The following is a 17,883-nucleotide window of genomic DNA, read 5'->3' as shown; positions in this document are numbered from 1 at the left end:
CAATGAACCTGCAACGTTTTCATCTTCGCCTGTAAAAAATATTTTCTCAATTTTGTAAAATCTGCAAAATTTTAGGCAATTTAGTTAAATTTTAGCTAAAGAATCAGCAAATTCTCAAGAAAAACCTTCAATATTTGAGACCCTAACTTTTGTGATTTGTTGAGAAAAATGTTTTCTGTGAACAATGCTCTGCGGATAGGCAATCCCCATGGGAAAGAGGCTGATAGGCAATCCCCATGGGGAAACGACCAGATGAAATAGGAGAGCTTCAATGGTCTCATGCTAATCGAGAGACGAGGCCAGAGCCGAGAGACGACCTTCCTAGGAACGTACCCAATAGTGCTCCCTCGAGGGTGTCTAAGTAGCTCAAGACAACATCCATCATTCCATTTGCCAATTATAAGAACTTGTGAATGCAGAGCGAATCTCCCATGGTTTCCCTTTGGAACAGTCCGCCAGGACGCCAGGTTTCTGGGTTCCTCGGCTGGTTACAGGCTCCCAAAACTTCATCCTCAAACTCTCACATGCTTCCCAATTCTGCCACCCAAAGAGCAACGTAAGTCTAACCAGTCTGGACCTTGTGATTTTGCACAGTTATCTTACTTGGTCCTATTGGCTAGCCTGACGAGTTTGTTGTGAGTTTCAACAGAAAACATCAAAGGTCTCCAGATTTTGAGCATAAAATTACCGAGGAGTGGCAATGGATAGACGCCTCGTATCATCCAGATTGGGATAAAGATATTTGCGAGGAAAACGAGCCCGGAAGCAAGGGAATGCATGGTGCCAAAGCATCCAGTGGTCAGGCTCACTCAAGCGCTGAAAACAATGGGGTGGTGGAGGAGCTAGCGGAGTGTGGCCGCAGATCTGGAGTAAAGGTGAATGCATCCAAGGCACAGACTAGAGAACAGTGGCTGGGACATGCTGAGCTTAGAAGATGCACTCACTACTTTGGAGCGGATGCCCCAGCTGCCTTCGGTCGAGAACTTCATATGCATTTTGCAAAAGTGCAGACAAAAGAAAATTCCAGCTTATGCCAAGCGCTTGCATGCCTACATGTGTAAATGTGGGCTGGAAGCTCATGGATCCTTAGGAAACTATATCGTCCCCATGTTGGTGGAATGTGGAAGAATGTGCGATGCGCAGCAGGCTTTTAACAGGTTGGTTGATACGACGGTTTATTCTTGGGCGTGTCTCATCACGGGCTATACTAAATGTGGGCAATCGCAACATGCCCTCAACCTGCACCAAAAAATGCAAGATGATTGTGTACAGCTTAACAAGTATACATCTGTGGCCCTATTGAAGGCTTGTGCTAGGCTGAGAGACATGGAAAGGGGCCGAGAAATATACGTTGAGATTGCCAAAAAGGGGTTGGACAGAGATCCCTATGTTGGCAACACATTGATAGATATGTATGCCAAGTGTGGCTTGCTTGCAGAAGCACAAGAAGTGTTTGACAAACTTCCAGTCCAAGATGTAGTCTCATGGACTGCACTGATGTCAGGATTTGCTGAGCACAGGCTTGATGAAGAAGCGCTGAAGTGTTTTGAACGGATGCAAGTAGAGGGTGTGTCTCCAAATGTTGTCACATTTGTTTGCGGCTTGAAAGCTTGTGGCAGCTTAGGAGCCATAGACAAGGTGCAAGAAATACATGCTGAGATTGCCAGAAACGGGCTGGAAAGAGATCTCTCTGTTGGCAACACCTTGGTTGATATATATGCCAAGTGTGGCTTGCTTGCACAAGCACTGGAAGTGTTTGATAGGCTTCCAATTCAAGATGTAGTATCGTGGACGACACTAATTGCAGGACATGTTGAACATGGGCTTGGTATGGAAGCTCTGAACTGTTTCAAGCACATGCAATTGGAGGGGGTGTCTCCAAATGCTGTCACGTTTTTTTGCAGTTTGAGAGCTTGTGGCAGCATAGGAGCCATAGACAAGGGCCGAGAAATACATGCTGAGATTGCCAGAAGGGAATTAGAAAGACATCCTTATATTGGCAATAGTTTGGTCGATATGTATGCCAAATGTGGCTCACTTCCAAGAGCACAGGAAGTGTTTGACCAACTTCTGGTTGCAGATTTAGTCTCATGGAATGCACTAATTGCAGGATATACTGATCATGGATTTCTTGAGGAAGCACTGAACTGTTTTGCACAGATGCAACTAGAGGCTGTCTCTCCAGACGCTGTCACCTTTGTTTGCAGCTTGAAAGCTTGTGGCAGCATACGAGCAATAGACAGGGGCCAAGAGATACACGTTGAGATTGCCAGAAGGGGAGTGGAAAGAGATCCTTGTGTTGGCAGCACCTTGGTTGATGTGTATGCTAAATGTAATTCGCTCACGAAAGCTCGTGAAGTGTTTGACAGGCTTCCAGCTCCAGATGTAGTCTCATGGAATACACTAATTGCAGGGTATGCAGAACATGGGCTCGGTGAGGAAGCGATGTACTGCTTTGAAGAGATGCACCTGGAGGGTGTGCCTCCAAATGCCATCACGTTTGTTTGCAGCTTGAAAGCGTGTGGCAGCATAGGAGCCATAGACAAGGCACAAGAAATACATGCAGAGGTTGCTAGAAAGGGGCTTGAAAGAGATCCTTGCATTGGCAACACCTTGGTAGATGTGTATGCCAAATGTGGCTCCCTTGCAAAAGCACAGGAAGTGTTTGATATGCTTCCAAATCAAGACGTTGTCTCATGGAATGCACTAATCGCAGGATATGCAGAATATGGGCCTGGTGAGGAAGCAGTGAACTGTTTTGAGCAGATGAAACTGGAGGGCATGTTTCCAAATGTTATCACTCTTGTTTGCAGCTTAAAAGCTTGTGGTAATATAGGAGCCTTAGACAAGGGTGGAGAAATACATACTGAAGTCATCAGAAAGGGGTTGGAAAGGGATTCCTGTGTTGGCAACACCTTGGTTGATATGTATGCCAAATGTGGCTCGCTTGTAAAAGCACAGGAATTGTTTGACAGGCTTCCAGTTCAAGATGCAATCTCGTGGAATGCACTAGTCGCAGGGTATGCCAAATGTGCCTCACTTGCAAAAGTACGGGAAGTGTTTGACAAGGTTCCAATGCGAGATATAGTCTCATGGAATGCATTAATCACAGGATATGCCGAACATGGGCTTGATGAGGAAGTGCTGAAATGTTTCGAACAGCTGCAACTGGAGGGTATTACTCCGAACGTTGTCACATTTGTTTGCAGCTTGAAAGCTTGCGTCAACATAGGAGCCATAGACAAGGGCCAAGAAATACATGCTGAGATTGGCAGAAAGCAATTGGACAGGCATCCTTCTGTTATCAACACCTTGGTTGAGATGTATTCCAAATGTGGTTGGCTTGCAAAAGCACAGGAAATCTTTGATAAGCTTGCAGTTCGAGATTTAGTCTGTTGGAATGCATTAATCGCAGGGTATGTGGAGCAAGGGCTTGGTGAGGAAGCGTTGGACTGTTTCAAAGATATGCAAGTGGAAGGCATTTCTCCAAATGCTTCTACATTTGTTTGGAGCTTGAAAGCTTGTGGCAGTGTAGGAGCTACAGACAAGGGCCAAGAGATACACTCTGAGATTGCTAGAAAAGAGTTGGAAAGACATCCCTTTGTTGGTAACACATTGATTGATATGTATGCCAAATGTGGCTTAGTTGCAGAAGCAGGGGAAGTGTTTGACACGCTTCCAGTTCGAGATGTGGTCTCATGGAATGCACTTATCACAGGATATGCCAGGCTAGGAAAAAGTGAAATTGTTTTCCATATGCTTGAGACAATGAGAGTGGAAGGCATACAGCCAAACGGGATAACATTCCTTAGTCTTCTTACTGTGTCCAGTCATACAGGTATGGTAGATAAAGGCCAGATGTACTTTGAGGCCATGAGTAAAAGCCATGGCATCATTCCAACTATTGAGCACTACATTTGCATGGTTGATCTCCTTGGCCGTGCAGGCCAGTTAGACGCAGCAGTAATGATGGTGGAAAGGATGCCTTTCCAACCTAGTCTTGTGGTATGGCATTCTGTGTTGGGTGCTTGTAGAAAATGGGGTGATGTGGAGCTTGGAAGGCAGGCCTTTGAACATGCAGTGCGTTTGGATGAAAAGGACGCTGCAGCTTATGTCTCAATGTTTAACATCTATGCAGATGCTAATATGCAGGAAGATTAAAGGAAGGTCGAGGCAATGGAGAAAACAAGCACATAAGAAGCCAGGAAAGAATCGAACTAATGTTGGTGAGGTTTATACATGAATTTGTGGTCAATACAATATGTTCCCAGAGACAGAAGTCTTTCTCTCCAAGGTATTCCCAGTCTGATGATGCAAAGAAAGATTGGTTGTGAGGGCACATTGACAAGCTGGCCATCATATGCCCCCTGAATGCTTGTCTAAAAATTCTGGATATGTGATTGCCATGATACATGTGGGAGTGACACATGAATTGAGATCTCATGGCTTTGGGAAAAGCCGGAATGCCCAAGCTGAATCCTAGCCACACTAATACTTGATTTATTTAAGAGGACCACACCATTCATTTCACTAGTGTGTGTGTGTGGGGGGGGGGGGGGGGGTACTTGACATTAAGTTGCCCATCTAGGTCTAGGAGTACCAAAATCCAAATCTGAAAGTTTCTGTAGTTTTTTCATAATTGGTGCTCTATTTTTCTAAATTCATTGTGGCAAAAAAGCCATGATGGTGGTCTAAAATGCCACGACATCCCAAAAGGGGTCAAATGAAAAAAATAATGAGCAGTCCCATGTCCTCATGAAGGATAAAAGTCTCCCACGAGCTGCCAAAGAGATGCTTGTACACCGCTCCCACTGACTCCTGAGAGTGAAGATAATCTCCGCCCAAATGGAAGCAAGAGTGTCAACCTCCGTGCATAAATGGCCCCTAAGGACAAAAGAACATCGTGAACACCATATCCGCCATAGGGTAATACTAGAAATCACCTCCCAGGCTGACCCTGCAGGTGAAGTAGGCCTGGAATCCTGAGCTGGTATTGGTACCAAAAGTAAGTCCTGCGGCTCCATGATGCTTTTCAAATATATTTCCATGTACACTAACCTAGATTAGGGCCTATATTGGTGGGCTAACATGAGTTTTGACGGCTTCTTATCATGCACATGATGCAAATATATTTCCCCCTTATTTGGGATCTCTTCGGACTTCTTTTTAAAAAAATATGATCATTGATTTTATGGGGGACCACACAGTGGTGTGCTTTTCTAAACTCCCCCTAGTGAAGGGAGAAAGATCCTTTTTTGAGCAATAACAAGTTTAAGGATATACTTGTTCGTGATTCATAATGAGATGTAGGTGTTGAAGATGAAATTGCTTGGTGGGTGCAATTTTTATTCCACACATCATAAATCACTTAGTAGGTGCAAGGGGAAAAAAACATGCTAAAAAGAATTGCCCATTGACTAAAGGTGTAACAAACCGGGCAAGTGAGAATTGTGTAAAAGGTACCTATCTGCTATGGATAAGATAAGACTGTTAATTTTTCCTGACTCTTCTTAGTTGGACTCTAGCAGGAGATAAAGTATAGGATCGAGGGATAGATGTAATGATTAAGCACAAACTTCCTTCTTGCCAAAGGTGGCTGTAGTCCTTGCCACTTGTTGAGTTTATCCTTGACTTTATATATTACCCAATTCCACCGATTATTTATCAAGCATCTGAAGCCCATCGGGATTCGTGGCTAGTTCTGGAACCTGAAACTAGGCAGAAAATTTTTAGGCGTTTGAAGGCTTCCTTAACTAAAAGGTCGTCGTTGTATAAAGTCAGGTTGGTATCATTCGCAAATTGTTGACAGATGATCTGCCTCCCTTCTTCGACTTGAATTCCTTTCCAGGGATCCACTATTAACCTTGTCTTGGATGAGCCATCCCAATGAGTGCACTGCAATAGTGAAGAGAAGGGGCTAGAGGGCAACCTTGTCTGATAGACCTCCTTAACACGAAGGAAGGAGACCTTTACCTTAAAAAATTTAGTATACCACGTGCATTCAAAAGGAGGGGTATTTTAATCCAAATTTTTGAAAATTTTTAAAATAATTACAATAACAAGAGGGGTTTTTTAATTCAATTTTCTTTTAGATTCACTTAGTTCATAAGTAAAGAGGAGTGTTTTTATTGTGGAAGAAATTTAAGTTGAGGGGTCTTTTTAATACCCTTTGAACGCACGTGATACATAGGGTTTCTTAGTAGTGCACCCCCGAGTCTAGGATGTGGCGTCCTTGGATGAATCCCTTCTATTCTTTCCTTATCCATCACCACATCTTGATTTTTAGCATGTTAGCTAGAGCTTTGGCAAAAATCTTGTAGCTGGTGTTTAACATGATTAGTGGCCTTCAGTTTTTTATCTCTTCTTTGGAGCCTCCTTAAGGTATTAGTTTAATCATACCTCTATTGATTCTCGGATTCAATGAGCCTTTTTCTTTGAATCTTGCCAAAGCTGTAGAATGCGTGGACCCACTATGTCCCAGAAGACTTGGTAAAACTCCACCGGGAGTCCATCCTCTCTAGGAGTCTTTCCTTTAGCCATGAATTCAGTTGCTTCTTTTAGCTCCTCAAGGGTAATGTCTCTATTTAAGTATTGGTGGTCAAAAGGGGAGATATGCTTGCTTCTCATTTGTCTACAGCGCTCTCTGACTCTAAGTTTTTCGGTTGAAAGGATCTCAATCTCTCCCAAAATAGCTTGGAAGTGGGAGTTGACAAGTTCCATAATCTCCCTAGGATCCTGCACTAGTCTCCCATATTTCTATAGTGCATCTAAGGATTCCTTAGCGTGTTTCTTTCGAAGACTTTTGTACATTGCTTCATTGGCCTCACTTTTTCCTGCCCGCCAATCTCTTGTGTATATCCTCACTTTTCTTGCTTCGATTTTTGCCTCAGTCTTTAGCTTGTTTCTTGCCCTTCTTAGTTAATCTTGCCCTTGGGGTGAGCAGTCATCCTCCAGTCTCTTGATCCTGTCTTCTAGAACTTGTCGCCTCACGCGCCTGGCTTTGTTTGATCTTTGTTTGATCGCTTTAAAGAAGCGCCCTCTACATTCAGTGGCTCTCACCCATTTGTCTGTAGTGCTAGCTGTTCCTCCAAATGCCATTTGCCAAATTCTTGCAATCTTGGTCTGAATGTATGGTAGCTGAAAGAAAAAAGGGTTGGCTTTGAACCAGGAGCGGAACCTCCTCCCTTCTCCCTTTTCTAATGATAAAGTACCGGCTTATGGTTAAAGAAAGGAAGGGATAGGAAAGCACTAGCCTTGTGACAAAGAGCATCATCTAGAAGTCTTCTAGAAACGTAGGCTCTGTCTAGTCGAGCTTTTCATTAGGGGAGATTGGGGGTCTCAAGAGGGCATCATAAGGAATGGATTAAGTTAATTGGAATTGAACCCACTATGGTCACCCACGGTCTAAGGGCCCCATAGCATTGACTCAACTGACATGGTTACCTTTATTTTGAATTTGGGAAACCTTGGCCTTTGGATGGAGGTGGATGGTGGACGGGGATCAAAGGCCTAGGATGCTCAAAATGGTGGTAGACTTAAGGGAGGCGCCTTTGGTGGGCTCCAAACTAGCAAACTTTGACAAATAGGAGGGTTATTGAAGAGGGAGAAAGCGCCTTTAGTAGTGGACCATTGGATCTTGGGTAGATCCATTGTGGATATGGGTTATACAATTGATGGGTGGAGATGGATGCACATTTTGGAGGGTGGAGATGCATTTATGCAATTGGATGGCTGGATGCCCGGATTAAAGCGCCTTTTTGGTCCTCCCTTGGATCTCTTTCAAATCAATGGCTCGGATTGATGCACCTTTTGCTTTCATGTCCTCCCTTGGATCTCCTACAAATCAATGGCTAATATTGTGTGTACCACAAATTTGAATGTGACCATTGGATTAGAGATCAAATCAATGGCTAGGAGTGAGGACCTTGGATCTAAACCACCCATAAATGCTCAACATGGCCTTTTGTACACCTCAACATACCATTTCCCCACACAAAGGAGCACTATCATTGGTACACCTCAAATCTCTCTCTAATCCCTTGAAATTAGGAAACACTAATTGAAGGCTCTTTTGAGACCCCATTTCTCCCCTAATGCTAAGATTCTATCCTATCTGATTATTGGTCCAGGTGAAGGTTGTGTCCTATGAAGAATCGATCAAGAGGGCTTGATCTTTGAGAGAATTCCCATCTCTTTTGCTTTTTACCATATTGAAGTCCCCCATTAGCCTGATAGTATTATCCTTCAAGGATTTACCTTCCCATATAAGTACCCTCTCTCTAGCAGAGTTGGGTGTGTAAATCAAGAATAGTTAACACTCTAGATTGGGATGTGTGAAGTCAACCCCTATTTCGTTTTGGCTGAAGGTAGTTAGGACATCTTCTACTGCTAGGGAAAGGTGCTTGGCAACTCCCAGCTCTACCCCCCCTCTGCATTCTTCATGATCAGTGTAATACTACTCTCTTTTGTCATGAATTTGTTTGAGTTGCCATCTTAGCTTTGATCCCCTGACCTTTACTTCCTAAAGTGCTATAAATTCAGGGATGAGACCTCTGATTCTAATCCATCTTTTGAGAAATGCTTGTCTAAGATCATTTGATAATCCTTGGACATTGATAGCAAGGAAAGTGAAAAGATCTTGTTTTTTCATAATTGGGTATTGCTTTTGTTTCTTTTCTTCTTAAAATTTACCTGCAGCACAAGGTTGAAGCCTCTTGATAGCCTTCTCTTCTCTCTCTCTCTCTCTCTCTCTCTCTCTCTCTCTCTGTGGCTCTTGGCTCCTTGGGCTTCTCATTTAGAGGGGCTAAATGAAGACTTCGCCTTTTAGCCTGAAGAGTTTTCCTACCTTTCACTAGAGTAAAGGGGAAGTCATCTCTATCCAGAGCTTCATTTTCTGCTCGTTCAAGTTGGGCTTCGACTTCATCCTCTAAGCTTTCTGTATGTTTTTCATCATTTGTCTCTCTTGAATCTACTTGCTCTACTTGTTGTTCTTTCCTAACTTCCCTCCACTGACCCTTATCTTACCCATTGTTCTTAGTTTTGGAGTCAACTGTGGGGGCTTCTTTTTCTCCCTGCTCATCCTGCGGGCGAGGCGTGGGTGTCTTTGGGGTTTCTTTCCTATGGTTTTTTCTAGCCGGGCAGTCCTTAATGAAGTTTCCTCCTAAGCCACAGAGGAAACATGAGTTGGGGACGTTTTTATAGAAGAATTTTTGGATCAGTTCTGCTCCATTCCCATCTAGAACTTGGATGGCATTCGGCGGGTCTGTAGCTAGGTCCATCAAGACGCAAGCTTGGGGGTATCCTCTCAAACTGATGAACCTTTCCATTTCGAGGGCTAAGAAATGACCTAGGGGAGTGCACAACGTCTCAACTTGTGGGAAGAGGGAAAGCAGGAGGTCAGGGAATTCTACCCAAATTGGCACTTTGGAGGATGGAGGTGAGTTGGGGTTGAAGGTAGGTTCCCACATCTGGATAGATAGTGGTTGACTCCTAATGGTCCACGAGCCCTTCTGCACTACTTCGAATGCCATTTTGGGCTTTTAAAAAAGGAAAACAATGTATCCACTCCTTAGAAAGCGAACGCTAGTGACATTCAAACCTTTTCAAGACCAAAAATTCCTCACCCATCCTTCGAGGAACAAAGCAAGGGGTTGGGGACCATGGAGATATCCTACCACCATGCATGAACAGAGCCATTTCATAGTTTCATTCAGCATTCGATTGTGGACTTTCACCATAGGAAGCTTACCTTTGATAGAGCTAGGATCTAGTCGAGTTTTTTCAATATCTACTTCTGCGAAGGTGGTGGTAGAGGGATCGCAGAAGATCCTCCTTGCTTTTGGTGAGAGCTACTCCCACACCACCAACTGCTTTGGGGTTGCGGGGGCTTTAAACAGGCTTCAACCGCATCCTAGAAGGATGCTTCTGATATTGAGTAGCAAAAGAAATCTTTCACATTTTGTAATCTTTCGTGTCATTTTGGAAATGTGAGAAGTTGTTTGTTGCGGACGTGAAGTCTACCAGTAGCCTCTTGTGTCCTTTGTCAGCGGTGACTGACCCTTTCTTTAGTTCTTGCATATCTTTATCCTCCAAGTGTAGGGTGAAGATCGGTAGACTGGTTAGATCCGCCATCTTTTCTCTTGTCATTTCTTGCATGTCCACATCTAGGTCTCTAGTATTGGCTATCTCATGATTGGGTCTTGTCCCTAGATCTCTGTTAGTGGAGTCACCTTCTTTGGCGGCTTCAGGCTAAGCAGCTTTGGAGGTGGTAGCAACCCTATCTCCTGTACCATCGCTAGAGGAGGTCATCTCGCAACCTCTCAAAAGAAAAAAAATTCAACCTTAACTTCAGAATGCCAGAGTCACATTTTGCACCCTCCTCCTTAATTTTGTAAATATGCACAATGCACTCATGTATTTTGTTAGGAATTGCCTTGTGCTTCTAGGACCTCAACCCACTCTTCTAGTTGCAGCATCCTTGCATTCTGACTTTGCAGGGCCTCATTCTCACTGCGCAATTGAAAAACTTCAGTCTCTACGGCAGTAACTTTGGAGGGATCGGTCCCTGCAAAACAGTGCATCGCAAGCCAAGCTAGCAATTGTGCACACAATTGAAGTTGTATATGCATCGGTTGCATTCGTAGTGACAATCCAGCTGAGGGTGTCAGAAACACCACCCCAGGCTCGAAGACCACAATGACCTCCTCTGCTGCTATAATCTACACTGCCTCCGTCACTACTACCACCACAGTGGATGTTGCCACTGTGGTTACTGTTGTGTGCTGGAGCTACTCCAGCCACCATCGTTGAGTAATAGAACTGCCAACCACCGGACTTCTTGATGAAATACCCCGAAATGGTTTCCCGCTCAAAAATTACCGATGGGGGAGGTGGGGGCATCACACTGAGCTGCGTTGATGACAACCCACTGTGAAACAAACTCTCAGGCACCCCTGTTGATGCCGTGACTACATGGGAGGGAGTAGGGGGAGCAATAGGAGGAAGCACTTCCTGCGTGATTTGAGGAACTTGACACCTCTGCTTCTTAGACTCTCGACCAAACAAGCCTTCAGCCACATCCTGCAGAGGTCCTTCTGGCTCAAGGGTCAAAACTAGTGCCGTATTCCTTTGAGGACTAGTAGAGTCAAGCTATAAGGGAAACAGAATCTCCAAAATCTACCCAATCTTTGAATTCATAGCTTGTTTCTTCTCTACTACCATTGCCACCCTCTTTGCCTCTGTGTGGCTTCTCTCCAAAACTCGTGCCCAAGGCACTGATTGTTGCTCTGCTACCATGATCATCCCACGAGAGCTGGGAGTAATCGTATAGGTCTTTGCTTGCAAACAAACAAAAAACCCATTGATAAATATCACGAACTTGAACATTTTTGCAAGCATTCAGCTTGTACGCACCTCGAGCTGGGTTGCCAAATTCTACTATCTCTTTAGCTCAAGACGATGGTTGTACCAATAGCTCCCCATCCATCTGCAAGAATAGCCGCTACTGATAAATCAATTGAGTGGTGATATTTGAAATTCCTAAGTTGAAAGTTGCGACAGATTGAGAGTTGAGAAATTATATTAAAATTGAGTTTGTTAAAGGAACACAAGGGTGGAACAATGTGTTGAATCCATCAGGTAATTTAGGTTCCAAGGTCAGGGTCCACTTACCTGCTGCCACCATCCAAATGAACCATATGTTAGCAAAATATAGCTTAATTTGGGAAGACAGGTAATGCCTGTGCTCCTTGGCTTGTTATAGCTTTACCTAGGAACCTCCAAATTCTAAATTTTATGAAAAAATAAGGGGGTAGTCCACACCCAAGTGAAAATAAAAGATGAATCAATAACACAAGGGGGGTAATCCACACCCGAGTAAACATACCATAAGTTAATGAATTTAATTATTTACCAAGGGGGGTAGTCCGCACCCAAGAAATAAATTAGGAAGAAATGAAATGAATTGGTAATCCACATCCTTAAACAAACCCATTTTATTAAAATGCTTTGAAGAAAACTTTGAAGAAATCCTTAAGGAAATATTTTAAATAAAACTTTAAAGGGGGTTAATATACCCCCTTGGGAGCATGTAAAGGAAAATTAAGCTTTAAGAAAAAATAATTTAAAGGAGCATTAAGAGAAAAAGAGAACAAATGAGGCTATAGATGGATTCTAAAAATATACATTGAAAAAGAACCACATGCCATAAGTATTTATTGCTTTTTGTTTTTCGAGGAAGAAATGGTCTAGTTCTAGTTTTTGGTCCATTTGTTTAAAATTCCATCCGTGCTTCCTCCATCTTTCGACAAATGATGGCCAGTTTGGCCGGGTCTATGATTACCGACATTCTGGCAAACCTATGAAACTTGCAAGTGCTCATCACCAAAGTATCCTATCCAATTCAATTATCACAAAAATCAGGGGGGTGGTCTACCAACATTGTGTGTGGTTGTGTGTGGGAATAATATAAGAGTGTGTGTGGGATTCAAGGGAATAAAAAAATGATTTACTTAATATGTATATATTTATTGAATTAAAAATGTTAAAAATAATGAAAAAATAACTTCAATGTAAAAAGAGAAGAGATAACTTAATCAAAAAAGGAGGACAAGGAACCAAACTAGAAAATAGGGAGGGTAATTAACAACCCATGAGTAAGAACCAAAACCAAGGAGGGTACTCCACATCCCAAAAACAGGGGGGGTATTCCACACCCTTGAATAAGCATAAAAATAAAAATGCATTAAATTTATGGGAAGTAATGGATCAATAACAAAAAAACTTTTGGGAACCTAGAACTAAGCCAATATGAAGACAAAAGACCTTTAAAAATTATTTCTCTTAAAAAATGCAACACCAATGTAAATTTCCAGAGAAGTAGGTAGCTAGCCAGTCAGTGGTAAGGATTGGCAAGACATAGAGTGTAGAGACTAACAGCTATGCAAAGGAGTAAATTATGTGAAGCAGGTACTGAGAAGCCATGCATAAGCCGCTGGGTACAAATTGATCAAAATCAAAAGGAAAAATCTTAGATGAAGAAGGTTATCAAGGTGATGAGCACAACCCAAAGCATACAATAACCTTGGAAGGAAACGGAGGCAACCAAGGAGCTATATGTAAAAATTGAAAGGAGAAGCAACCAAGAGGCATGGTCATGGGCAATGAAGAAAACAGTGGTTTTGGGGATATAGTAAATTAGGTTAAAAGTGGTTTTGGGGTTTAGTAGCTTAGGTTAAGCTTAGGTGATTATTTTCTAAGTAAAGCCTTAATAATATATTGCGTAGGTCCTATAATCCTATGAGAAAGAAACATAAAAATTCAACCAAGTGAACAAAATACCTTTGAGGGCATTTGTGGAAATAGCTTCTAAGCAAAATAATAGCACAAAAATCACAAAAGAATAGTGGTCCAAAGTATACTAGGAAGAGGTGAAGCAGGGGTCTCGGATGATGGGATAAGTAAGAAATCAAAGGTCATGTCTTCTCAACTAGCAAAACAAAGGTGAGGGGTTAGGAAGGAGACCCGAAGACAAGAGGAGGCACAAAATATGTTCACAGGGAGATAATGCTAAGGTTGTATCGTAGCCTAGGTGTGAAGAAATTCCATATGACGTGAACTAAGGAGGCAACCAATGAAGTGGAGACCCACATTATTATTAATTATTACCCATAAGGGGGGATAATTTCCATTAATATAAGGAGGGATTTTTTTAAATAATTCATAAGAAGCGGGGGAAAGGGGTGTTGTTGGGGGGGGGGGTGGACACCAATTATAAAAAAAATACTACATAATTAAGGAAGATAAAGTGCCACCATTAAAAGGGTAAACGAGCATCTCATAATCAAATTCATGAACACTTAAGAGCTCTCACTCCACAAAAAATCATCCATGTCCTAGGAGCTCTTAAATACTTACTTTCTATCCTGGTAATTCATAGAACCTTATAAGTAATGTCACCAATACCTTGTCTCAGACAATAAGCCATATATACATAGCAATAATGAGATTTCCTCCCCTTATCCCATTCCATATTGTAAACATAGAAGTGATTTGCCAATTTATACAATTAGTAAGCCAACTAACAGGATAAACAGCCAATTTTCTCAAAAGCATAGCAATAATTTGTTAGCATTAACCTCTTATAACTGATCCCTTAGACCATACCGGCACTTATCTTGTATAGAACTGCTTTTGAGTTCTACTGCCTGTATATCTTCAAGTAAGTCCACCATTTTTCAGTTTTAGGCCTATGTAAACAAACTTCCTTTTTATTAAGGAATTTTTACAATCTGACAGAGGGTATATCAATGCTTATTACTAGTTACACACAGTACCCTCACATCCCCCTTCTTTTATTTCCATGTCAATCTACATGATTCTTACAACCCTCCTAGTAGCTCTCCATTTCTTGCACATAAATCATGTTTCAAGATCCTATTTCAAAATCAAGTGTTACTTTTCTGCTGAACCTTGCTAACCCACCTTGGTTCAATAATAATCCATCCTCAACCACCCTTTTGAATTAATCTCATAAGGGGACTATCCAATATTTAGCTCCTATCCATAGCTACTCATGTTAACAATTCCCAGCAGATCCCTCATTCCCCAATGTTTGTAGAACTTTGAAGTAAAAATATATTATATAGGCCAAAGTATAGCAAATGTTTCACAAAATATTTACTAAGCATTGATATGTAAGGGGATATAAACACTATGTGGAAATGCGTGTGTAAGCCTGACTCTGCATGACGAGATCCAATCCATAACAAGTGAACAAGAAACAAATAATCATCTACAATAAGAAAGTGGGTAAAGAAGCCTCTCTATGCTCATATGTATTAGAGTGAAGCATTTCTTCAACTCCATGATCGGGCAGTCTTAATCCACCAGCTCAAGCAGCATTATGTTTCAAACTCGACTGCAAGTTGCCTTCATATCAAGTAATATATGTATCCTTATGACTACTTAGGTCCTTGGTCCCCTGTATATCTACTCAGGTCCTTGGCCGATATCCCACTACCACTGAGCATAGAATCTACCCGAAATAGGACTGCTTGAGGACCAAACACAAACTACTAAGTCCATACACCATAAATTTTCTTGCTCATAGTCATATAATGTCAGTCGTTGCGAAGGGTTTGCATACATAAATTGTATAGGAGCACATTCTAAGCATGGGCCAAGGAGTTAACTGGATCTCTATATGAAGATCTCCCCACGACTTTTCCAAACTCTTTACAGCACAAGTAACTAAGTTAGCACTTATCACAATACATGATTGCGTGTCCAGTGTCTACATCTTTGGCTTCTCCATAATGGCTTCCAAACTAGTCCATGTAAAGAAAACCACGAAGAGAACTCTGTTTGGCCAGCAGTGCTTCTCACAACATGCATCATATTGACGTTGTACTCCATTGGGGGAGTTTCAACCCTCCACCAGAACCTTACTAACATAAGTATTCTCGGGGTTGGGTAGCGTCCGTGTGCGATGCATGCACTCAACAAAGAAGGTGGTCAAGGCACTAGCCACCAACCTATGCAGGTTGCTCGCAAGAGACTACCAATCCACACTGTGATGCAAGAATATCACGAAGCCCTATCTCCCAACGTAAAGCCCATAGAGGTGCACGTTCGGAAATGGCTATAAAATCTCTCATTATGAGCACAAACCTAAGGGCGCATAGGGAATATTGCAAGCTTCCATTACATAAATGCTATGTTGTCGAATGGGCTGGCAGATAGGCAAACCAAGTCTCCCATATAGATGGGCTACCAGTTTAGAACCTCCCCCGTCATGCAAGGCTGATGAATCGAGCACAAAAACTTCGATCAAGCCAGCCAAACAAGAATTACACAAAAATATTTGTCCATTGACAAACAAGCAAGCATAAAAAGCCCTTCAATAGCTCTTAATATCTCTCGTGAGGTCATGTGACACACACACATTTGGCGAGCATTGTTTGAGCAGTATCATAACCAGGTCATTGTGACCAACCAACGCTATGCCATGCAACATAGTTCATTCACATACGAAGCTGGCTCTGGAAAATCTCTGTCTCTACAGGACACTCGAGTATGAGTAGAAGTAAGGGGATCTCCCAAGCAGGCAGCCATAGAGGTAAAAGACTTGTTGTCCCTAGTAGCGGGGTTTCTATATGGTAGGAGTTCTTCAGACTGCTGACGTGTTCCTCCTCCATAACTAATACCCTATGCTCCATTGTTGTCCAATCGCGTCACGTTCTTCAAGGCTCCCTTGTCAATCTCTGCAGGGCTTCATCAATTTCTTCGCCAAGGGCTCTGGCTTTCCCAATGCTCATGAAGAGCCATCCGAATCCAAAGCACCTCGGAAAATGTGGTGGAGTATTTCTCACAACTCAGATCTCCTGCCCAAATTTCCATAACGTTCTCCTTATATTGGGTGCACTCCAGTTAGTACTAGCTGTACAACCAGATATGCAGATTTTTTCCTCCCATTACTCCAACGTGAATACCACTTCTAAGGGCGGTTTGCTAGCTATGCTATTGTGCGCCAATCCATTTGTCACAACAACTCTCGATGACTACTTTGGTTCATGGATTCTAACCTCGACCTCTAGTACAACGGGGTCATCTCATAGTGCCCAAGGTATGGTTAACCAATAAATCCCTTTTTGTCAAACGTCTTATGCACCCTCAAAATTATTTCTCTAACAACCATTTCCCCAAGGGTGATAACCCTCCTATAAACCAGTATAATTCTTACACACTCAGATGCTGGCCACATTGGCCTTTAGTCCCATAACCCTTAGTATGGCCATCCCAATTGTAATGTTACTTTGTTTGTCCATCGACATCTATAACACAAATTGTAATGTTACTTTAGCCATTGTTAGTGGTTTTTTGTTCCCTAAAAACATGTCATCTCCATCCTACCCTAAGGCAAATTTCATGTATCCCTATGGTACACATAGTTAGAGCAATCGGTTGTCTTAATCTTGAGACTTCACCTTAATAGGAGTATTCCCTCCTTTTGAACCTTTGTTAGCCCACATGCCCCCTAGCCATTTCAATGGCCAAAGTAGGAGGTCAGTTTTATGGACACTACGCGATAACTGGCTACTCCTTGCTTAGGCAACCCAATTGTTTCTCTTAGGTTATAGTGCCATAGTATACACCATCTTTTCTAAAAAAATCATTCTAGATCATTACTAAAGAACTCGTACTCTAAGGTATGTTTTGTATCTTTTTTCGATCAAATGGGCTACCCCTCTCTCTCTAACCATCCGACACCGATCTAATCAAAGCCCTTTTTGTCTCGATACCTATTATGTCAAACATTTCCTAAGTATAAAGTTATATATCCATGTCCATTATATAGTATCTAAGTCTCATGTTTTATAACCTCTTTCCGCTTGGACTCCTCATATACCAGTCCATATTCTAACCCATGTCCAATAGTAGGTCTACTCCTTGGTCATTATAGGTTACTTGGCTATTTCTAGCTCATGCAGTCATTGTAGTACCTTCATTTGGTCCCATAGGTTATTCTATACTTTTTAATGCCATGTATTGGCTTAGCCAGGGCTATCCTTGTCCCAATATACATCAAATCAAATGTTATCCAATTATAAGGTTAGATCTCCCTGTCTATTACCTAGGAGTCGAGTCCCATGCTTTATCACCCCCGTTTTTTTTCCAAGGGGAAGGGAAGGGGGTTTGTGTGTGTGTGTGTGTGTGCATGGGTGTGTGCATGCTTGCATGTGCATGTGTGTGTGTGTGCATGCATGCGTGTGTGTGTGTGTGTGTGTGTGTGTGTGAGAGAGAGAGAGAGAGAGAGAGAGAGAGAGAGAGAGAGAGAGAGAGCAAAAGAGACTCGAGCATAACTATGAAATTTCAACAACCAAC

General features: G+C 42.3%; 1 protein-coding gene across 1 annotated transcript; it reads left to right on the top strand.

The window, feature by feature from the left end:
- The first annotated feature begins 602 nt into the window (after positions 1-602).
- LOC147885032 (pentatricopeptide repeat-containing protein At2g39620-like) lies at positions 603-4,525 on the top strand. Its single transcript, XM_087397831.1, has one exon. It carries the CDS (start codon positions 880-882, stop codon positions 4,159-4,161), a length of 3,282 nt encoding a protein of 1,093 aa, XP_087253957.1. The 5' UTR covers positions 603-879; the 3' UTR covers positions 4,162-4,525.
- Positions 4,526-17,883: the final 13,358 nt, after the last annotated feature.

Source organism: Dipteris shenzhenensis, chromosome 26, assembly GCF_047967505.1.
Source record: "Dipteris shenzhenensis isolate YYH24624 ecotype China chromosome 26, Dip_SZ_1.0, whole genome shotgun sequence".
Classification (NCBI taxonomy): domain Eukaryota; kingdom Viridiplantae; phylum Streptophyta; class Polypodiopsida; order Gleicheniales; family Dipteridaceae; genus Dipteris; species Dipteris shenzhenensis.
Note: the sequence above shows the minus strand (reverse complement) of the source record. Positions and strands in the feature narration are given on the sequence as shown.